At 46.1% G+C, this 23,503-nt stretch overlaps 1 protein-coding gene and 1 long non-coding RNA gene across 2 annotated transcripts in view; both read left to right on the forward strand.

Moving 5' to 3' along the window:
• LOC138969372 (electron transfer flavoprotein-ubiquinone oxidoreductase, mitochondrial-like) lies at nucleotides 1–23,418 on the forward strand. The gene is made up of 13 exons (XM_070342143.1): nucleotides 1–74; nucleotides 5,249–5,362; nucleotides 5,809–6,038; nucleotides 6,406–6,487; nucleotides 6,792–6,910; nucleotides 7,319–7,396; nucleotides 8,365–8,577; nucleotides 8,964–9,038; nucleotides 9,447–9,590; nucleotides 17,351–17,525; nucleotides 18,484–18,666; nucleotides 19,475–19,696; nucleotides 20,523–23,418. The coding sequence occupies exons 1-13, from the start codon at nucleotides 35–37 to the stop codon at nucleotides 20,684–20,686; spliced, it is 1,839 nt and encodes a 612-aa protein (XP_070198244.1). The 5' UTR covers nucleotides 1–34; the 3' UTR covers nucleotides 20,687–23,418.
• The window catches only part of LOC138969378 (uncharacterized), a 114,425-nt gene that overhangs the window by 21,025 nt on the left and 69,897 nt on the right, over nucleotides 1–23,503 (forward strand). The gene's annotated exons all lie outside the window — the stretch shown is intronic.

Below are 23,503 nucleotides of genomic sequence, written 5' to 3' on the forward strand. Positions count from 1 at the left end.
CTACAGTCATGTTGCAAAATCAGTTTGTGGCAGCATGGCGTCCTTCAGTCGAGCTGTTTATCCTTTGCGATTTGGTAAATGACATTTTCTATGCAGAGGGTTCTCTTTGTTTCTGATTTGTTATTTTGAAGAAAGAGCAAAGCGTGGAAATTTGTTTTTGCTGTATATGGAATGTTTTGTACTTGCTCATTATTTTTGGGGGAGCGGAAAGCTTGGAATGAATCTTTTGCTGTCGGTTAGGTAAGTTCGTCTGCTAGGGTCAAAGTCCGAGTTTTTTTTAATGTTTTTTGGTAAAGAGAGTATAACAGGGAGTCGGAAGGGGGCGTTAAGTGGGGTAAATTGAGTGATGATCAAACTGTAAAAGAACAATGCAAGAAGGAACTATGTAAGAACTGGTAGAATAAAATAGACAGACAATATCTTATGAATATATACAAACAATTTCAAGAACAAAATTGATGAACACTGGAACAAGTTCATATTTTAAATGCGTTTATAATGAAAGAAGCCTTGACATTCATCACACAACACAGATACAGTGTAATTAATACATGTTGACATGATTAAAACAAACCAGCATTTATCTATACATATAAATAAAAGAGAGTGTCTGTCTGTCTGTGTGTGTGTGTGTGTGTGTGTCTGTCTGTCTGTGGTCGCCATACCTCAGAGATGGCAAAAGATAAGCACAAGATATTTTGCATGCACACTGCCCTGGACCCACAAATGTGCACCTGGGTTTTAGTTTCTCCAGACATTGTTTCCTTCCTCGGATAATTACCCTCCCCATCTATCAATACATTCTATATAGTGCAAGGGAGGTAAGTCATGCTTTGTCACCCACGGAAGGGAGGTAACTCTCATCAAACCAGTATTCCGTGTCATTCTCAAGGGTTACCCCCCGCCCGCTATCATCCCGCCGCCCCCCCCCTCCCACACACACACACACACACACACACACACTAACCCTGCCCCCTGCTCCCCCTCCCTGCCTTCCAGATCATCGCGAATAATGTTTACGAAACGATCGCCTCAGTGAAAGATCACGAGAATTTACAGATTTCTCTCCCCTGTTCAAAAAGGTATGACGCGCTCACTCATGAGGTATGCGTGCTTTGATCAGACGGTAACCACAGTGGGTGTGAGAAGGGGTAAACAAATCACGAAGAACACGTTGAACCAAATAGAAACTTGCCTTGCCTATACATCCAAATGTATGAGCTCACACTGTCATTTTTCTTATCCACATTGGAATAAGATTCGAGAGGTTTCTGAGAGAGGGGAGAGCAGAAACACCCGGGCGAAGCCGGGCCTGACTGCTAGTAAACTAATAAAGCAACCATGCACACACAAAAAGTTTGTTTCTGATAACAAGGCCAAAACAATTAGGGTAGGTAGGATGGTATCTGGGTGGTTTTTATTATTGAAGTTTGCTGTTTATTTACATGGGTGCATGTCGCTATATATATTGGTAACAACAAATTTGCAAGCTGTTGCTGGGGGGATGTTGGAAGAGCAATTTTACATAAAAAGTCTATAAGGCAACAAAAAACAATAGGTGTGGTTACGGTAACATAGCCAAAAAAAATAGGGTAGGTAGGTAGGCAATCACTTTTTTTTTTAAACTTTTTTTTCTAATGTGTACAAATTAAACCTACTTGACAGGGAAATAAGTGTGCGACTCGGGCGCTTTCGCTTTCATTGCGTTTTTTGCACTCGTTTTTTTTTTTTTTTTTTTTTTTTGACAAATGTAATAAAAAGTTATAGGATTGGCCCCTAAAAATAGGGTAGGTCGGGTTACCATAACCACACCTATTTTTTTTTTAGGTCTAAAATGAAGTTTTTTCTTTTCTTTTCTTTTCTTGTTTTGAAGGGTCGAAAAAGTTCTACAATCAGAAGGAAAAATGCATGTACTTATAAATAGGGTCGGTCAGGGAAGTAATTTTTTTCTTGGCCTAATCTAATATGATATGGTATGACATAAAGTGTATGTGAAAAAGCCAAATCATCTTGCGGATGTGGGTTTGTTGTTAACTTAACCATGTATATATATATAATTATACTAGATGATTACCCGCTTCGCCGGGTACCGGCTTCGCCGGGAAGAAGTAGAGCCAAATACCAGGCTGTGCCTGGGACCGGGTGTACGCCGGCTTTGCCGGCGCACGAAGGAAAGGAGATAAACTCGCAAAACACTGGAGACCTTCTAAAAATAGTAACGTGCAGTGACCTTCTAAAAATAGTAACGTAGTAACGGGAATATGGATTGATGCCACACGGAGGAAGGGAGATAATCGCGGCTGAAAACACTGGAGAAGATAAGGAAGAGTTACTGGTAGTGGATCCAGACCAAAAAAAACAAAATCGGTTCAGCGCGCACAGCGCTGCGCGCTGAGAGCACGTGTTGAAATATCTCATCGACCAGGTTGTGTCCAGGGTGTACCTGAATATGATCACCAAATTTGAAACAGATCCATCGAGAACCTTGGCCGCGCATCGCGCACAGACACACAGACAGACAGACAGACACACAGACACACAGACACTAGTCGTATATATATATATATACGACTTGTGTCTGTGTGTGTGTGTGTCTGTGTGTGAGTTTGCGATGCACGGCCAAAGTTCTCGATGGATCTGCTTCAAATTTGGTGGGCATATTCAGGTAGACCCGGGACAGGACACAACCTGGTCGATATTTCAACACGTGCTCTCAGCGCGCAGCGCTGAGTCGATTTTGTGCGCGCTGAACCGACTTTGGTTCCACCTCAGCTACCCGGGCCCCCATACCGACACACCAAAGCCAAAGTTCTCGGTGGATCTTTTTCAAATTTGGACACCGTATTCAGCTACACCCCGGACACAATAATTATCATCGATGAGATATTTCAACACGTGCTCTCAGCGCGCAGCGCTGAACCGATTTTGGTTTTTGTGTTCATTTCACCATTATAAGTAACTCTTCCTTATCTTCTCATCTTCTCCAGGTTTTCAGCGTTTACCTCCCTTCCTTCGTATGGTGCACTATAGTATTAGTGGGGCGTCTTCGGATATTCCCGGCGTTCTGTTACTATTTTTAGAAGGTCACCGCAGTGTCCAGAACGTAAATTGGACCCGTAAATTATCCTCACTGTAAAAGTGCAAAGGTCGAATCAATTTATAGCCACGCGAAAAATACACTGTCATCTATCTCTCTATAGATACGGCTTCTCTGTGTTTGTGTGTGTGTGTGTGTGTGTGTGTGTGTCTCTCTATGTGAGCAACACCTGGGGATTGTTCAGTTCTGTTTGTGATGTGGTCTGGCGGCTTTTGTGTATTTGTATGTACTGGCCTTCCTTTGAGAAGCCATAACAGTTCAAAAGGGCTTACAGATAAGCTATAAATTGCTCAATCCTGTTTGAGTGGAGTTCGCCTCCAAAGGTGATTAACACGGTTACATTCGTCGACAAGGATGGGACTCGATATGGTCAGGAATGGCATTATGGCCACTGAATCATTTTCGTGCTGTTCCCATTCCACGAATCTGGGAGGGACCTAAGCTTGGCGGGTCCATTGTTCGGACCCGGCGAAGCCGGCGTACGGCTCTAAGTACTTCTTCCCGGCGAAGCCGGCTACCCGGCGAAGCGGGTATTCATTCTATATATATATATATATATATATATACAGCAGTCCCTCTCATGAACGGACACCCTTGGGCCATAGCAAAACTGTCCGTACATTGCAGGTGTCCGGTCACGGGAGGGGTGACCACACCACCCCCTCCCCCATACACTCACACAGAGACACACAAACAACAGGATTGAGTCTATGCTAATCACTTCTTGTGGCTACTAAACAATAAACTCCTAATACTTCTTTAAACGTTCTGTAAAAATGATTTGTATGAAAAGTGTTGAAAAGAAGAGATAAAATAAATCCTCAAGGCAGTGAACACACTCACCATGCACTGACATACGAAAGCAGCCACACAAACACAGCACAGAGGAGCATGTGCAGATGCTTTGCAAGAATAAGCTTGAAACCCAGTTTGAATAAATAACAGCAGATAGAGCTGCATGTCATAATCATGTAATTTATTTTCATCTTGTCTGGCTTTATTGACTGCATGCCGATCATGTGGCATGGCAGTGACTTTTCACTCTTCAGTCGGAAATACACTGTACATAACACAGCTCCCACTCTCCCTCACTAATGCCTAGCTACCCCAAGCCGTGACAACTGATGCTTGGAAATTGTGTGGAAGAGTACACCTCTCTATTTCTCTCCAATGCTCTTCCTGCTGACATGCAGTGACACCGGACACCCCACAGAGTTTAGCCAGCTACCCCTCCACCCCCCCCCCCCCCCCCCCCGCCTCCCGCTCTCTCTCTCTCACTCCAGCCATGTACTGTTGGGCTGTGGCCAGAGAGGTCAGCTCCAACTGTTCACCCAGTTGACTGTGTCGTAACTTTTGACACAGCAAGACAACTGAAGGGTTCACAGATTAGGCAACCGACTCACTGGTCAAGGCTGAGGGGAAACAAGAGTATCTTGTCAATGAAAGAGGTTACACACAGACACACGATGCTGAGAACTGTGGCCGGTTTTTCACTCTCTTTCGCTCAGGACCTTCATCGACTGTGGTTTCTGTTGTTTACGTCCAACAGACAAGAATAAAGAGCACAGTGCAGTTTCATGTTGGCATCTTCGCATGTACTCCACTCCTGACCAAAACTACCCCCCTCCTGATGGGTACAGGTGCACTCAAGTTACCAGTGACTGTCGTCACGCCATTGCGGCTGTGATCTTTGCACCAAGAGCCGGACTGCTCTGTTATCGATTTTGTTGTGGTGAAAATTTGACGATGGTCTGTCCGTACATTGGAGGTATGACCTGCTGTTGGGACCGAAAATGAGTGTCCGTGTCCACGTTTTGCAGGTGTCCGTTTAAGGGGGGGCAAATATAGAAGGAAAACACTCCGTGCCGAGCAAATGTGTCCGTACATGTCAGGTGTCCGCTCACGCCGGGGGCCGTACATTGCAGGGACTGCTGTATATATATATAATATATGCTTGCTGGTAATGGTAATTGCTTTCATGTGAATAGGTGGTTAACATGGTATGTTTGTTTTTAAATGTCACAAATACTTGACTCTCCAAGGTCACACGAACACTCAGGTTTTAGTGACGTCTGATATATATATATTCTGGTCATGTGCTTACAGTAATGCCCAAGTCTAATTGCTATTTGTTTGTATTTAACCTTTCAGCAAAGACATTAGTGAAGCAAGTTAGCGGACATGTGCGACATGCATCATCAAGCACTCCACGTATCACAACACACTACACAGTAAACCCCAGGGAGAGTGATCCCAGATGGAAAGGTGAGTTGACACATCCTCAGATAGTCCTCATATTACTACACACTACACCCTATGAGGCTAGATGGAGAGCTGAGATGTTGTCTTATTAGACTACTTCATGTCACTATACACACTATAATTTTACACACTACGCCCCATGCAGAGATTGAGCAGAATTAAGCGTTGTTCTTGTTCTTGTTCTTGTTTTCGTCATCATTGTAGTTGAGGGTTTTATTTTGCTCACACACCCTGGAACGCCGAAGAAGAAGAAGAAGAAGCTCACACACAATCATAAAAATGTTGTGGGCAATACAGCCAATGTGTGTTTGGATGTGTGTGTTTCTGGGTATGGATTTGTGTGTGCTTGTGCAGTGGGTGTACGTGTTTATGAGTGTGCGCGCTTCAGACATTGTTATGACACATGTTGTTAATATTGTTGATACATTACTCATGTGACCTTGTTTCAGACATTGACATGACACGTGTGGATGATGTGGCGGATGTGGTGATCGTGGGTGGCGGCCCGGCGGGGCTGTCGGCAGCATGTCGCCTGAAGCAGCTAGCCAATGACAAGGGGGAGGAGCTACGTGTCTGCGTGGTGGAAAAGGCCTCCGAAATCGGCGGCCACACACTCTCCGGCGCATGTATAGAACCTGTTGCATTGGATGAACTTTTTCCTGATTGGAAAGAGAGAGGGGTGGGTGTTAGCTATTGTCAGTGCAACATTGTAAGTGTAGGTTGCACAATGGGCATGTATAGGGTTTGGAATGGGGTGGGGGGGGGGGGGGAGAAATAGTTGTGATAGTAGGAATGAGCTGTAATAAGATGTAAAAGATAAAATACAATAGAGTTTTAACTGTATAGTCCAAGGAATTTAGCTGAAGTGTATCACTAACACAGTTGCGTAAAGTAACAGGTATTTACAGGCATACAAGGTAATGTGATGTGACTATATCATATTATATAATTCTAACAGTCCCAGACTCGTTTAGCAGTGCAGTGGTCTAACAAAAACATGAGCAGAAATGCACAAGGTGTGAACACGTGATTCGTTCTGTTCACAGGCACCTCTTCACACCCCAGTTACAGCGGACAAGTTTGCCTTGCTCACAGAAACACAGCGCATACCTCTTCCCATTTTACCAGGTGGGTTTCACCAGGCTCTCTTCTAGGTTTCCACATATTGTGTTTGCAGAAAGTGTGTCCAGAAGTGCATCACATGCTCCACTAAGTTGAAGAATGCAATTTATGGTTGAGTGGTTGGTGCAACTCAATGTAAAACAGAGTTTGTTGCAGTTTTATGATTCTGTAGTTTCCTGAACGCAACAAAAGTTTACAAAAGTTTAAATACAGAAAATATTTGTGAGTATAACATTATAGATATAGTGGTAATCCTGGATAGAGATTATAGATCTGTAAATGACGAGAACTTTTTTGTTTCACACTTCAGGATTACCACTGAATAACCACGGCAACTATGTGGTGCGGCTGGGTAACGTGGTTCGCTGGCTGGGGGAGCAGGCTGAAGAGCTGGGGGTTGAAATCTACTCTGGCATTGCTGCCAGTGAGGTGGGTCTTGTCACCATGGTTCATGCTGACCAATTGATGGGTTTTGCATGTGTTCACTACTGTGTGTTCACGATTAAATGAGCGTTACGACTGAGTGCTGTCTGGATGTGTGTGTTCACTACTATGTGTTCATGACAAGCTGTTACGACTGAGTGCTGTCTGTGTGTGTGTGTGTTCACTACTATGTGTTCTTGTTTTGCTGAGTGTTATGACTGAGTGCTGTCTCTATGCAAACGGCCTCCTGTTCAGTGATTGTTGTTTGTCACTCATCTTTTGATATATTTTGCTTCTGTAAAATACTGATGTATTTTGCTTCTGTATAAAACTGATGTATTTTCCTTGTGTATAACGTGACCAGTGTTAGAAATATATGATGTTTTTGACTCCTGTAGTGCTGTCCATGTGCAGGTTTTGTTTCACGAGGACGGGAGTGTGAAGGGCATTGCCACCAATGACGTTGGCATTCACAAAGACGGATCACCAAAGGTTAGTCTCCTGTGGCGTAAGTGCCGCCAGTCTGGTATCGCCTGTTTTGTACTGTAGTGTTGTGTGCCATGTACAAATCACATGCACAAAAAAATGTCAAAGCTTGCTTCACCATGTGTCACGTAGCACCAGGTAAACTTTGCATGCATATATCAGAAGTGTTGAAGACATGTTAGCCTACCAATTACACATCATGTGTCCCATAGCACCAGGGGAACACAGTATACATGTATCAGAAGTGTTGAAGACATGTTAGCCTACCAATTACACATCATGTGTCCCATAGCACCAGGGGAACACAGTATACATGTATCAGAAGTGTTGAAGACATGTTAGCCTACCAATTACACATCATGTGTCCCATAGCACCAGGGGAACACAGTATACATGTATCAGAAGTGTTGAAGACAAATTGGCTTACAAATAACACGATGTGTCCCATAGCACCAGGGGAACACAGTATACATGTATCAGAAGTGTTGAAGACAAATTGGCTTACAAATAACACGATGTGTCCCAAAGCACCAGGGGAACACAGTATACATGTATCAGAAGTGTTGAAGACAAATTGGCTTACACATAACACGATGTGTCCCATAGCACCAGGGGAACACAGTATACATGTATCAGAAGTGTTGAAGACAAATTGGCTTACAAATAACACGATGTGTCCCATAGCACCAGGGGAACACAGTATACATGTATCAGAAGTGTTGAAGACAAATTGGCTTACAAATAACACGATGTGTCCCATAGCACCAGGGGAACACAGTATACATGTATCAGAAGTGTTGAAGACATGTTAGCCTACCAATTACACATCATGTGTCCCATAGCACCAGGGGAACACAGTATACATGTATCAGAAGTGTTGAAGACAAATTGGCTTACAAATAACACGATGTGTCCCATAGCACCAAGTAAACACAGTGCACAAGAAATGTGAAGACTTGTTGACTTGTGTGCAGGACAGTTTTGAGCGGGGCATGGAGCTGCACGCTAAGGTGACCATATTTGGCGAGGGTTGCCATGGTCACCTCGCCAAGCAGCTCTACAAGTCCTTCAACCTCAGGGAGAACTGCGAGCCGCAGAGCTACGGAATAGGCTTCAAAGAAGTGTGGGAAATCGACCCGGCCCTTCACAACCCTGGCTACGTAGAGCACACAGTGGGATGGCCCTTCGTAAGTCGCTGTTTCTGGCTCAGATTGCTTTTGCTCTGATCGTCACGTCAGGTGTCATAGAGTTCTTTGCTCTAGTTGTCAGCCTGCTTTTTGTGTCAAGTGCCACTGAACTCTTTGTGTCAGGTGTTTTCCTTCTCTTTGTCTTAGGAGTGACACTTAACAAAAGGTCAGAGTAGCCCACGACTCGGAGCGCAGTGACACCTGACACATTTTATGAGAGAAGTCGGTGAAATTTTCTGTGGTGTAGTGTGAGTCAGATTATGACAACAGTGTGTTAAATGTTCTGCAGTGTTTAGTGTGGAATTAGATCTTGTTAACATTTTATACAGTGTCCATGACTCATTGGGAACATTTTGTAACGCTTAGTGAATCTTGTTGTGTTGCAGTCGAAGGATATGTACGCCGGCACTTTCCTCTACCACCTTGGGGAGGGGGAACCACTCATCGTTGTTGGTGTTGTGGTCAGTCTGCTATACCTTCTGCTTTCTCGTTTTTGCTCACATACTCGCGTACGCACGCACACACACATGCACGCACATACATGAGCAACATGCACACACAAACACACACACACACACACACACACACACACACACACACACACACACACACACACACACACACACTTTAGCATTGCTGTTCAGACACATTGAGATTGAGTTTTAATTTTCTCTCTATCTCTATCTCTATCTCTCTCTCTCTCTCTCTCTCTCTCTCTCTCTCTCTCTCTCTCTTTAGCCATTAGTCTCTTTCTTGCTCCTTCTCATCCTGATGACATTGAAAATCACAACTGGCATGGATTGCTTACTGATAGGAAACATGTCTTTCCTGTAACCTCCTACTATAGCCTCTGGCTGTGTGTGTGACAGGTGGGTCTGGACTACTCCAACCCCTACCTGAGCCCCTACCAGGAGTTCCAGCGCTTCAAGCACCACCCAAGCATCGAGCCCCTCTTCAAGTCGGGCAAGCGTATCGGCTACGGGGCGCGTGCCCTCAACGAGGGAGGTCTGCAGGTACTCTATCATGTCTGGCATTTTGACACTCGCCGTTACTGCAAGACTATGCTTGGTACTTGACTTGTAGTGTTAGCTGAACAGTAAAGACTTCTCGTAGAGCATGTCCTGGTGCCAACATGACTGTTTGGTTGGCTCCACAGTAAAGACTTTGTGAAGATCATAATTACCATATTTGACGGATTACAAGACGCACCGTTTTATAAGCCGCACCCCCGACTTTGAACAAAAAAATTGGGACGAGCCGCGTCACTATATTAGCCGCCGTCGAAAAAAATATAATCAGATCGTGTCAATCAATCAAAACAACCAGGCAAACGAAAGTACGGTATTTGGCGAAATCGGCTCCGAGAATAAACAAGTGAAACAAAGAAGAAAAGTGAAAAAGTTTGAAGAAAAATATCACACACACAATTTGTAACCAACACACAAATGTAGTCCCGCCCAGAATAAGCTTTTTTGGGATGATTTACAACTTTTGCGCACATTTCGAGCAGACGAAAACACAACATGGCGGCTCTCGCTCCTCCAACTATTGCGAGACACAAAAAAATGTATTTTTTACAAGTAAAATGACTATTTCTAAGAATACTCACCTCAATTTAACTATAAGGAGTTACCCTACTTATGAGTATCAGACTGAGTAGCACCTTGCAACCAATAAATGTTCAAGGTTGCTAACTCTTGGCTACTTCGCCAGTGCGCCATTTGTGGGAGTAGTCTCCCCTACCGGCAGTGACCCTCCACGCATGCGCACCATACTCCCTCAGTTCAATTCGAGCTGTTAAGTCAATTGCGGGGAAGGCGGGAGGGTCTGTGGTTAAATTGAGGTGAGTATTCTTAGAAATAGTCATTTTACTTGTAAAAAATACATATTTCTTTCGAATACATCACCTCAATTTAACTATAAGGAGAATAGATAAAAGGACGGGGGGTGACTTACCCTGTCACTCTATTGACTCCTAATCCGACTCAGTTGTTTGACAAACAAACAAACCAGCATCCGCTCCAGATGTGACTGGAAGAAAAGGCAGATATAAGCGGACTGAGTAGCGAGAATCACTGAGTCGGATGAGTGACCAGCTGTGCAGCTGAAATCGCGCCGACTCGACTGAGAGTGGGGCGATCCTGGGAGAGATCTCTCAGGTAGAATTTCCCAAAAGTAGAACTTGATTTCCACCCCACTGCTTGGATGATCTCGCTGACCGCTATGTTCCTGTCAAAGGCCAGGCTTGCCGCTATGGCTCTGACGTCATGAGCCTTAGGACGTGAGGGTCCTGGTAGTGGAATGCTAGCATCCCTGTAAGCTGATCTGATGACTGTCCGCAGCCATGAAGAGATGGTTTGAGGGGAAGTCCGAGGTCGAGATTCAGCAAATGACAGGAAAAGCTGCTGGGAGGAGTCTCGTAGAGATCTGGTCCTCTCCAGGTAGATAGACAAGGCTCGCACAGGGTCATGGAGATGATCAGGAGAGCTCTGATTGACTGGAAGCGGCTTGATAACGATCGACTGGTTGCCTGTCGTAGGTAGCCTATTCTTAGCTACAAATCCTGCTTCAGTTAGTAATAGGACTGACCCATCATTCCTGAATTGAAGGTGATTTGCATCCGCTGCCAAGGCGTGTATCTCACTAACTCTAGCTGCCGAAGCCAGTGCTGTCAAGAAGCACGTCTTGAGAGTAAGGGAACGCAGGGTTGCTACCTGTAAAGGTTCGAAAGAAGCTGAATCTAGCCATTTTAAGACTAGCCCAATATCCCAAGATGGGAACAAGACTCTGGTTCTAGGTCTAGATCTCTCGAAATTGGCCAGTAGGTCTGATAGATCTTTGTCTCTGCCTACTTCAAATCCCCCGTGATGCCTGTAAGTGTCAGAGATCATTGATCTGTAGCCTTTTATGGTTATAGGTGCCAGATTCCTTTCTTCAAACAGCCAAAGGAAGAAATCAGCGAGATGGTGAGGTAAGAGGCAGAGTGGGTCCAGTGATCTTCTATCACACCAATTGGAGAAGACTTTCCATTTTCCTTCATACACCTTTAAGGTGGAGGGCCTTCGTGCCGTAGCAATTCTCTCCAAGATGGGTTCACTGAATCTTCTGCTGCGGAGAGCGGTCCTAATAGAGTCCAAGCGTGAAGCTTGAGGCACGCTGGGTCCTGGTGATATATCCCGGACCTTGGTTGCCTGAGAAGATCCGGTCTCTCCGGCAGTTTTATGGGGGGAGCTGTTGCCAGGTCCAGGAGAAGGGATATCCACGATCTGTTCCAGTTGAGGGGAGCGATCAGGATGATTTGGCACGTTGTTTCTGCGATTTTCTGCAGTACCTTTGGTAGCAGGACCGAGGGGGGAAAGGCGTAGGCATACATGTTCGTCCAGTCCAGACTGAGGGCATCTACGGCTATAGCTAGAGGATCCGGTACCGGTGAGACAAAAGTCTGTACCTTGTGGTTCCACCGTGTGGCAAACAGGTCTACGTGTGGAGTCCCCATGGACCGTGTGATCTCCGTGAAGACGTGCGGGTGGAGCGACCACTCCGTGTGGATCACTTGACCTTTTCTGGAGAGCGTGTCCGCCAGTACGTTTAGCCTCCCGGGGATGTGTCTCACTGTCAGGTCTATGTGGTAATCTCTGCACCAGAGTAGTATCTCCCTGACAAGATTGGTGAGTTCTCTGGAGTGGGTTCCACCCTGGTTGCGAATGTATGCCACCACTGTCGAGTTGTCTGACAAGACGAGAACCGGCGAGCCCCTGAGGAGCGCTGTCCAGTGGAGGAGGGCTTTCCATACCGCTCGGAGTTCTAGGAGATTGATGTGAGCCAAGGCCTCCTGTCTCGACCAGATACCGTGAGTCTCCTGGAAATCTGGGAGAAGATGGGCCCCCCAGCCCTCTATGCTCGCATCGCAACATAGCGAGAGCGAAGGCGACAGCCTTTTGAGCGGTACTCCTAGCTCCAGCCATGATTTGTTCGTCCAAACTTCGAGCGCCTGTGCCAGGTTGCTCGAGATGGGAATCAGTACATCCAGGTCCTCTGAGCTCTGCGTCCAGGCATCTGTGAGAGCATACTGGATGGGTCTGAGAAAGATCCTGCCCAATTCCAGGAGGTCTGAGGCCGCATTGAGCAGGCCTATGAGGCTGAGGAAGCTCCTTGCCGACATGTTTTCCAAACTCAGTGTGGAATTGATGGTGTTGATGATCTTGTCCACCCGTTTGGGGGGCAGGGAAACCCTGTTCTCTGCTGTCCTGAACAGCATACCTAGGTGGGTGAAGGTTTGGGAAGGCTCTAGGTCTGATTTCTCCAAGTTGATCATCCAACCCAGTTTCTGCAGCAGCAAGATCAGAGACTGTAGATCCTTTCTGAGGACGGCTGGGGACTGATGTCTTTGAAGTATGTCGTCCAGGTAGTTTGAAGTGACTGCCTGTGCTTGGTGGCGGTGAATGGCAATCACCTCGTCCATAAGACGTGTGAAGGCCCAAGGGCTGAGGTTGAGACCGAAAGGTAGTGCTCTGAAAGAGAAGACTTGGCCGTTTATGGCAAAGCGAAGGTATTTCCTGGACGCTTTGTGTATTGGTACGTGAAGGTACGCGTCGGACAAGTCTAGGCTGACCCCATAATCGTTTGGTCTCACCGCGTTGCGAACCGTTTTGGTTGTCTCCATCTTGAAGTGTGGAGCGTTGATGAATTTGTTCAGAGAGCTGAGGTCGATAACTGGTCTCCATTGTCCGTTGGGTTTTAGAACGACAAACAGGGTTGAGTAAAAGGCTGGAGAACTTACCTTGTTTACTAGGAAAACAGCTTTCTTGAGTACCAGTGATTGTACCTCGTTGAGGAGGGCCTTTGCTTTCTCTGGATTGTTGGAGACTTTGGTAAAGACGGGGCATGTGGTCAGGGGGGGGTGAGAGGTGAACGATATTCTGAGGCCTTCTGTCACCGTTTGAATTACCCATGCGTCGGTTGACAGGGACTGCCAAACTGGGGCAAAAAGTTGAAGTCTTGCCCCTAGTGCGATGGGTGTACGGGAAGAAGGCTGAGGGGGAAGGGGAGGAGCGCTGGGGTGAGAGTCATGGTCTACGAGCGCCAAACTTGGAGGAGGACCCTCCTCTAGTTCGACCCCCACGCTGCGGTGGCTGCCGCTGTCCTCCTCTCTGTGAGCGTTGAAAGCCCTGCTTCCCACGCCTTCTCGTGTAGAAATCTCTGTTTCCCGTTGCCCGGCGGTCTTTACGAAAGGGCTGTCTCTGTGTAGACTGCTTGGCTGTTGTTGTTTCTTTGGTGAGTGCCTCCTTCATCTTTGCCACTTGTCCTCCAAAGAGGAGCGAGTTGCCGATCGGGCCGGCTCGTAGGGCAAACTTGGTGGCCCGGGTTGCCTTCAGGCGCTCCATAAGCGTGTCTCTCTCGATGAGTTGCATATCACCAATCAGCTGGAGCAGTCCCGCCAGTAAGTTGAGTGATGAATTATTCAACCCAAAGGTGAGGCGGTTGACAGCAACTGTGTCCGTCAGAGAGCTGTTCCTTAAAAGCGTTCCAAGTGCGTTGGAAGCTAGTTCATTGAACGAGGCAGCTTGAACAAGTTGACGCAGGATCCTAGTGAAGTGCTCCCAAGTTCTCTTAGGTAAGACCTGATCCTTAGGTTGACGTTGTACCCCAAAGAATTCTAATTCTCTCTCCGTTTCTGGATTTGTACCCGAGAAAGGGGCATCGGGAGTCTCATACCAGGTCTTCTTGTATTCGACCTCTGTCACGAAGGCTGGTAGCACCGCTTCCGGCTTGTGGGCTGGTCCCGAGAGATGGGTATTAATTTTCTCCAAGATGAATGCTGCTTGGTTCGACAGAGGGAAGGAGCTGGTTTTTTCTTCCTGTTCGGTGAGAAGGGAAGGCTTAATGGCAGAATTCTTCTTTGCGACCTGTGGAGCAAAGGCCTCTTCAGAAAGAATGCGAAGAATCTCAGCCTTGCACCCCTGCATCAGCCCATCGGTGGTTTTGGTGGGTTCCGGCTCCGATGTCCAGGTGTTTATGTTAGAAGTTGGGGACCTCTCTCTCCAATCGGAGAGGGTTGACCTACGAGAAGGTGAGTCGCCTCTCCTGAAATTCCGTATGGGTGAAAAGGAGCGGCTGTGAGAACGACGGAAGTCAAAAGAAGTCCGTTCATTGTACCAGGAACGTCGCGTATGTGGAGATCTGGAACGTTGACGTTCTGAACTGGGACGCCGGCTTGCTTCCCTAGATAGCCTGTAATAGTCCACGTGAGTCTCCTCAGCATGTTGATTTTGGGCGTGGGAGTGTCGGCGATCATCGCGTGAAAGGTGACTGTCTGCCCTGGAGCGACGCCTGCTATCCCTGGAGGGACCTTGCTCTCCTCTGTGTCGGCTCTGTTCCTGCGAGCGTCCTGTCTCCCTTGAATGACATGAGCTGACCCGAGGTCTCTGACTGGCTGAAGGAGAACGAGACGAACGGCGACTGCGAGGAGAGTGGCGCCGTTCCGTAGACCGTGGACTGCGGGAACGTCTGTCTCTGGAGGACGGGCTGTCGCATCTACGCTCGCGTGAAGGAGGCCTGGTAATTGTGGCAGCTGGAACAGTTGTCCGGCGTGGTAGGACCGCTGAGCTTGTCCGATGATGCGTGGCAGTCAAGGACTTGTCAGCTCTCTTGCGATATCCCGAGAGTCGTGAAGAAGCAGAAATAAGGGACAGTACTTCCGACGGGGTGTTTCTCGTGTCCTTAAGGGGCCTTAAGGAGAGTAGATCTTTCCATGCTTCCAGAGGCCAGGACTGGCAGAGATCACATGGTGCTGAGCTGTGACACCCTGTGCAGCGAGCACAAGTGTCATGGTTATCCTCACACCAAGTGGGCTTCTTGCATTTGACACAGATGCGAGACATCTGTAACAGACTAAGTGACGTTATAATGTCTGTCTTGACAATGCTATAGTGCCTCTTAGCTTTATGAGGTTAGGCAATATCCATATATAGTTGTTATATGACAGGTAAGAAAAAATATTCAGTGAGACAACCTGAATATTCTAAGTCAAGTCCAAGGCTATTGGAAAGAGGTTGAAGGTGTGGCAGAGCCAGAAAAGGTACCCAGTAACCTTACCTTCTATACCTGTTATGCCCGCAAAGGCACAAACAACCACAACCCCTAAAAAAAAATAAAAAAAATGTTTTTATTTTTATTTTTTTATTTTTTTTTTTATATATATATATATATATAAATAACCTGACATATAGACAAAAAAACCTATAATATGCATGTACCAGATCCTGAAAGGTAGTGGTGTGTGAGATCTTAGGACAGCTCAAAGGTTCTTTAGCAAAGTTGCATCTCAGTGGAGGCACGTGCTACGGCCGCCATTTTGTTTACGGCCGCCATTTTGAATCCACAAGGTAGGTGTTACTTTCATATGTTCGTGAGTTGGTTAACAGCAGAGGCTGGCTGTACTTTCCGTTCTGTAAAACAGCGGTTCGATATATAAACGTCTTCTGTGAAGAACAGCCCTTCTCTACTGAAAGAGAATTATTCTTGCTAAGAGTAAGAATAAAGTAGATACAACACATGAATGCCGCATGGCCTGTGTAACTGTATTGCCTATTGGACGAAAACGTCCGAGTTTGGTACCCGCGTGACAGAGAAAAACATCCCTCTGTTGTGCGTCCAATTGATCAACTGTGTGATAATTTATATAGAATAGGAAAGGAATACCCACAGTTTGAAGTCTTGAAGAAGACTAACCAAAAAATACCGTTTGTAAAAACAAACCACGGTAATTCGTCAGTATACGTCTGTACTCGTAGTAGCGAGAATTTGAACTGAGGGAGTATGGTGCGCATGCGTGGAGGGTCACTGCCGGTAGGGGAGACTACTCCCACAAATGGCGCACTGGCGAAGTAGCCAAGAGTTAGCAACCTTGAACATTTATTGGTTGCAAGGTGCTACTCAGTCTGATACTCATAAGTAGGGTAACTCCTTATAGTTAAATTGAGGTGATGTATTCGAAAGAAATACGAAATCTCGCGCGCGCGAGATCCTAATACATCCGGTGTTTCTCTGTACGCTATCTTGTCACGACGACTTGTTGAGAAACGAAGATTCGCGAAAGAAAGAGAAAAGCGCCGCGTCTTGAATAGAGAGCTAATAAAGTACCGGTAATCGCTAATCGAGCGAAATGAAAATCCGCGGCGACTTCCATTAGGTGAATGCTATTCAAGTTTAGGTAACGTTTTAGCCGCATCTTTTTATAAGCCGCAATGCGATTTTTTTTTTTTTTAAAGTCGCGGTTTGTAGTCCGTCAAATACGGTATGCGTCAAAATGACTTCTAGGGTTGGTTGCAGTGTAAAAACTTCTTGTAGATGATAGGCTGCTGCCAAAATGACTTGACGGGTTTGCTCCACAGTAAAGACTTGTAGATTATATGCTGCTGCCAAAGTGATCTCTGAAGACTTCTCGTAGATTATAATACTTTAGTGAAATGCATCTGTTTTTGTCTTAATGATGATAACTTCTTCTTCTTCTTCTTCTGCGTTTGTGGGCTGAAACTCCCACGTACACTCGTGTTTTTTGCACGAGTGGAATTTTACGTGTATGACCGTTTAATGATGATAACAAGGAAGAAACATACATGCCAATGCACACAAGTACACATTCTCGCATACCTGCGTATGAATATTAATACCATGCAACATTTTCTCCATCTCTCCACATGCGGTCCAACATGACAATTGTTGCTCAAACGTGCAAAGGAATAGCCTCCTCACCCTTTCCTTGTTCTTTCAGAGTGTGCCAAAGCTTACATTCCCTGGGGGCTGCCTGATTGGCTGCAGCCCTGGATTCATGAACGTGCCCAAGATCAAGGGAACGCACAACGCCATGAAGAGCGGCATGCTAGCGGCAGAGTGTGTCTTCGAGATCGTCACCAACCCTGACCTGGTCAGCGCATCCAGAACCATCGGTCAGTGTTCATGGTCAGACACCTTGCAAGTCTTGTGAAATCTATCGGTCGGTATCTGCCGTGTGTTGTAAACAGGGTGTATGTGTTGTGAACAGGGTGTGTGTTGTAAACAGGGTGTGCGTGAGTTGTGAACAGGGTGTGTGTTGTAAACATGGTGTATGTGTTGTGAACAGGGTGTGTGTTGTAAACAGGGTGTGTGTGTGTTGTGAACAGGGTGTTTGTGTGTGTTGTGAACCAGATGTGTGTTTTAAACAGGGTGTATGTGTTGTGAACAGGGTGTTTGTTGTAAACAGGGTGTGTGTTGTGAATAGGGTGTGTGTTGTAAACATGGTGTATGTGTTGTGAACAGGGTGTGTGTTGTAAACAGGGTGTGTGTGTGTGTGTGTGTTGTGAACAGGGTGTTTGTGTGTGTTGTGAACCAGATGTGTGTTTTAAACAGGGTGTATGTGTTGTGAACAGGGTGTGTGTGTGTTGTGAACAGGGTGTTTGTGTGTGTTGTGAACCAGATGTGTGTTTTAAACAGGGTGTATGTGTTGTGAACAGGGTATGTTTGTAAACAGGGTGTGCGTGTGTTGTGAACAGGGTGTTTGTTGTAAACAGGGTGTGTGTTGTGAATAGGGTGTGTGTTGTAAACAGGGTGTGCGTGTGTTGTGAACAGGGTGTGTGTTGTGAACAGGGTGTGTTTGTGTGTTGTGAACAGGGTGTTTGTTTTAAACAGGGTGTGCGTGTGTTGTGAACAGGGTGTGTGTAGTAAACAGGGTGTATGTGTTGTGAACAGGGTGTGTGTTGTAAACAGGGTGTGTGTGTGTGTTGTGAACAGGGTGTGTGTTGTAAATAGGGTGTATGTGTTGTGAACAGGGTGTAGGTGTTGTAAACAGGGTGTGTGATGTAAACAGGGTGTATGTGATGTAAACAGGGTGTGTGTGTTGTGAACAGGGTGTGTGTGTGGTGTCTGCAGGCCTGGACCCCGTGACGTACGAAGACAGGATCCGTGAAAGCTATGTGTGGAAGGAACTGGAAAAAGCACGCAACATCCGCCCGTCCTTCCACACGCCCCTGGGGCTGTATGGAGGGCTGGCCTACACAGGCTTTATCTGGTACCTCACCCGCGGCAAGGAGCCCTGGACATTCTCACACGGAGGTACGCTTCTTCTGCACTATGTTCCTTTAGCTCTCCGGTTTGTCTGCAGAGAGTTGTTCCTTGTCTCAGAGGAAAACCAGACGGTCATTTGGATGGTCATTTGAACCTGGATTCTTCTTCTTCTGCGTTCGTGGGCTGAAACTCCCATGTACACGTGTTTTTTGCACGAGTGGAATTTTACGTGTATGACCGTTTTTTACCCCGCCATTTAGGCAGCCATACGCCGTTTTCGGAGGAAGCATGCTGGGTATTTTCGTGTTTCTATAACCCACCGAACTCTGACATGGATTACAGGATCTTTTTCGTGTGCACTTGGTCTTGTGCTTGCGTGTACACACGGGGGTGTTCGGACACCGAGGAGAGTCTGCACACAAAGTTGACTCTGAGAAATAAATCTCTCGCCGAACGTGGGGACGAACTCACGCTGACAGCGGCCAACTGGATACAAATCCAGCGCGCTACCGACTGAGCTACATCCCCGCCCGAACCTGGATTGAAATTTGAAAAGATTCAAATGTCTTGGCTTTGTCATCTCGGTGGGAAAATTGATGGTAAGATCTCCTGCATGTCAAAACTGTTGGACAGAGAACCGGCCAGGGGTCAAAGCAATGCGTCAGATCAAAAAAGTATGCGTCAATGACGGAAGACCGAGGCCTGGGAACAACACTTGTCATCATCCATGACATGTCTCCTTTCTAGCCTCTTGCAGCAATGCATGTTTTGTTCTTTTCGTGTCGTTTTGCTGAAATTCAATAAGAGAATGCCCTGTGTAAGTCCTGATCACTAATAAGACAACTGCGGTGTGCAGGTCCTGACCACACCAAGCTGAAGCCAGCAGCGGAGTGCCAGGTGATTGAGTACCCGAAGCCGGACAACCAGGTGAGCTTTGACCTGCTGGCCTCTGTGGCCCTGACCGGCACCAACCACGACCACGACCAGCCTGCACACCTCACGCTGATGGACGACTCGGTCCCTGTCAACCACAACCTGGCTGTGTTTGATGGGCCGGAACAACGCTTCTGTCCTGCAGGTGGGTGTTTGTGTCACAACTTGGGTGTGGTGAATTGCACTGTCCTAAGAGGAACCTGACTGCGTTCGGTAACAGCTTTCATGAATAAGTCACACCAAGCTCAGTGTAGAAAGTATCTTGCATTCCTTCTGTGTCATTTTGTGTGGAACAAAGTGCGTTGCTTTAGGGGTTATGCTCACTGCTCTGAATGAAAACTGAAGCGAAACATGCACATGCACTTTGAAATGCACTTGCTTTATGGCCTCAGTTGATCTTAACCCATTTACCATGGCATGGAAAGTAAAAGAATAGTAGCAAAGTAACGTCTACAAAGTTTTCCAAAATAAAAAATGCTCAAACATCATAGGAAGCCAGTAGAAATGGAAACAGAGGTGTGTCATAGGTATCAGTGTGTGTAGCATGTGTTTCAGGGATCAGCATTTGGGAGCTAGAGCGGGCGGTATTGGGCACTCTGGGGGAATAAGGTGTGTAGCATGTGTTTCAGGGATCAGCATTTGGGAGCCAGAGCGGGCGGTATTGGGCACTCTGAGGAATAAGGTGTGTAGCATGTGTTTCAGGGATCAGCATTTGGGAGCTAGAGCGGGCGGTATTGGGCACTCTGGGGAATAAGGTGTGTAGCATGTGTTTCAGGGATCAGCATTTGGGAGCTAGAGCGGGCGGTATTGGGCACTCTGGGGGAATAAGGTGTGTAGCATGTGTTTCAGGGATCAGCATTTGGGAGCTAGAGCGGGCGGTATTGGGCACTCTGGGGGAATAAGGGTTGAAACAGCATAATTGTATTTTGTCTTTTACACAAGTTCTCCCATTACCTGCTGTGTGTTGTCAGGTGTGTACGAATACGTGGAGACGGAAGACGGGAAGGGCCAGCGCCTGCAGATCAACGCACAGAACTGTATCCACTGCAAGACCTGCGACATCAAGGATCCCAGTCAGAACATCAACTGGGTGGTGCCCCAGGGAGGAGAGGGGCCGGCTTACAACGGCATGTAGACTTGCCAATCTGCCTAATTGCTTTGGTGGGGAAAGGGACCGGCTTACAGAGTGTGGGCACAGAACAACAGCTGACAAATGTCTTCAGAGGGGGACGGGCCAGTACACAACGGCATGTAGACAGGTACACTACGAGTCTGTAAAATTACTATGGTGCCTAGGGGTGGGGTAGGGCCAGCACACGCTGGAATGCAAACACGCAGTAGAGGAACTTTCATCGCCATGGAGACATAAAGCAGTGTTGTCAGACTGCTGGAGACTGTGAGGGACAGGGGAGCTTTCACAAACATTTGAACAGTATTGATGAAATAAGTGAAAGCTTGGCACTCAAAGGGAAAGTATATTTGTTGATTTTTGTGCACCAGACATACAGCCTATCGCTGGCCGAGTGTTGGTTCTCTGTGTGTTGTTCAGCTGCCCCTGAGGCAGCCTAGGGGAGAGAAACCTTGGCTGAGGTGCATGACGAGAAATTGGGTGTCACCCAAATGATTGGTTCACAGCCGTTGGGTCGGATTGGTTGCAACAGATTGGTTGTGATTTCAACCAATCAGACGGCTGCATACCACCCAGTTTTGCTCCGTGCACCTCAGCCTTTCTAAGGTCACTACTGATGACTTATTATTATATGCCTGTGTGAAAGTCAGACCTTTGCCAACGTCATCCCTGATGACTAATAGTACTGTTTCCCTACCTGGAAATGACCTCAACAGTGGGGGCTCACAAGATCATAGCTAATACCTCAGGGTTGTTCCCACTGCTGTGATTTTTCGTGGCATAGTTGTGAATTCAAATGTGTGCCGTTGTGGTATTGTTTGTCCACGCTAATATTATTTTGGTTGAATGTCTGTGAAAGGGGTAGCTATGCAAGCAAATTGTTTATGCGTAGTGTGTGTCTGTAAAAGAAGTATATATTTGAACATGATTATAATACTTTTGTTGACTGAGTGAATTTTCCTGTAAAATATGTATAAACAGTAAATTTGTTGAATGTGTGGTGTAAAAGGAGTATGCATGCAATGTATCAACAAAAGGTTACATTGTATGTGTTAGAGAAACACCTTACATGGAAATCTAAATCTTTTATTGAGTGTGCATGTCTGTCGAAAGGGTTTATACATGAGTGTTTTGCATTTATTTCTTCATGGAACATATGTGTCAGTGAAATAGTTGTGCATGTCAACAGAATGCCTGTCTGTGTGTAGTGTCAGGCATGGGAATTCCAAAATAAGAAAAAATCTGAAAATAGGCCGAGGTTTAGGGGCCGCCTAGGCCCCGGCGGGGTACAGAGGCAGAGCCCCGTTGGGGGGACCAGGGAGACAAAGTCCCCCGGAAGGAAAACGAATTTTAGCATTTTAGACCAATATTTTGATAGTTCTCGTGTAAGCAAATAATGGATCGAGAGACAATAGTATACATATATTTACTTTACCTTTTTTTTGCAGTGGACAATTTTGTATTTTCGCTGAAACTTAATTTCCTTTTCGCGGAAATCCGCGATTTCGCGAACAATTCCCATGCCTGAGTGTGGATGTGTGGGAAAATGTTGCTGATAAGGTGGTTAACATACGGTACCTATACACTCACCACACAGGCTGGTCATGCTGTCGGTTACAACAGTGATGAGACAGGTAGAAAAAGATCAAAACCAGTGAATCTCTGAGTGCGAGTGGTGACCAGGTCAGCTGTGTGTATTGTAGCTTTAGTTGGGTGACAGTCACAAGTCCAGTTTGGTTACCACATTGCACCTACCATATTTTCAGGACTACAAGGCTGCTTCTAATTTAAAAATGAGAAGCCCACACAATAGGTGCTTCCTGTGTATTGGGCACAAGCCAAAAGGAAGGACAGTGTAAATATGTTTGTTGCCGTATTTGCAGCAAGATCAAAGCCACTGCACTCTTAACAGCTGAGTGCCTTTGTAATTTAGATTAAAAAGACACTTGCCTTGTGATCTGGGTCAATGACTGATATTTTCAGCTGAGACCAGGTGCGATCCTGTTCTTGTTTACAGACATGGACCTTCTGACCCCGGGTCAATGACTGGAGTTTTTAACCGATTCTGACTCCTTGATATCTGAGAGGGATGGTCCCAGGAAAACTTTGCCAAGATGATAACATTTCTTTGTACATTGATGTGGATGCATGTGTACTTTTCTTTAGTCGTACACAACACGCTACATTTCAATAGGGCATAGGTAAAAAGTTGCGCCTTTTAGTCCCAAAAGTACAGTCTTTTTGGCTCACGTAAGTGTAGCCTATGCGATCGTAACTTTGTCTGTCTGTGCGTGCGTGCGTGTGTATGTCTGTGGTAGAAACTCTAACATTTGAAGACGTCACATTACATTGACGTCACATTATGACGTAAGAGGGTTAGACGTCACGCGAAGGAAGTACTGAAAGTCTCGGTCATTATTATTTTGAGCGGGCCGAGACTCTGTTGGCAGTCGTGTCCCTGTAAGTAGGCTACATGCAGACAGACATATCTAGATCTAGTGTCTCGCTTTCTTGCACAGTTTCACCTATGCTCTTTCTGTGTGTGTGTGTGTGTGTGACGGAGTGATTGAGTTTGTGTTACTGTTTGTCGATTTCTTACATGAGCCTTGATGATGGCTTCGCCTCTTGTTTCTTTTGTTTGTCCTCATCGAGTTGCTGAACACTAGGTTTTTGCGAGTGATATGCTCATGCTGTATATTATTATTAAATTTGTTGACAATGAAACACAATTATTGTTGTTTTTATTGTTTGTTTGTTATGAGTGGAAGAAAGAGTGTTGGAAGGGTGTTGTACACACACACACACGCTCACTGTCATTCAAAA

This window comes from Littorina saxatilis, linkage group LG6 (genome assembly GCF_037325665.1).
Source record: "Littorina saxatilis isolate snail1 linkage group LG6, US_GU_Lsax_2.0, whole genome shotgun sequence".
NCBI classification, from domain to species: domain Eukaryota; kingdom Metazoa; phylum Mollusca; class Gastropoda; order Littorinimorpha; family Littorinidae; genus Littorina; species Littorina saxatilis.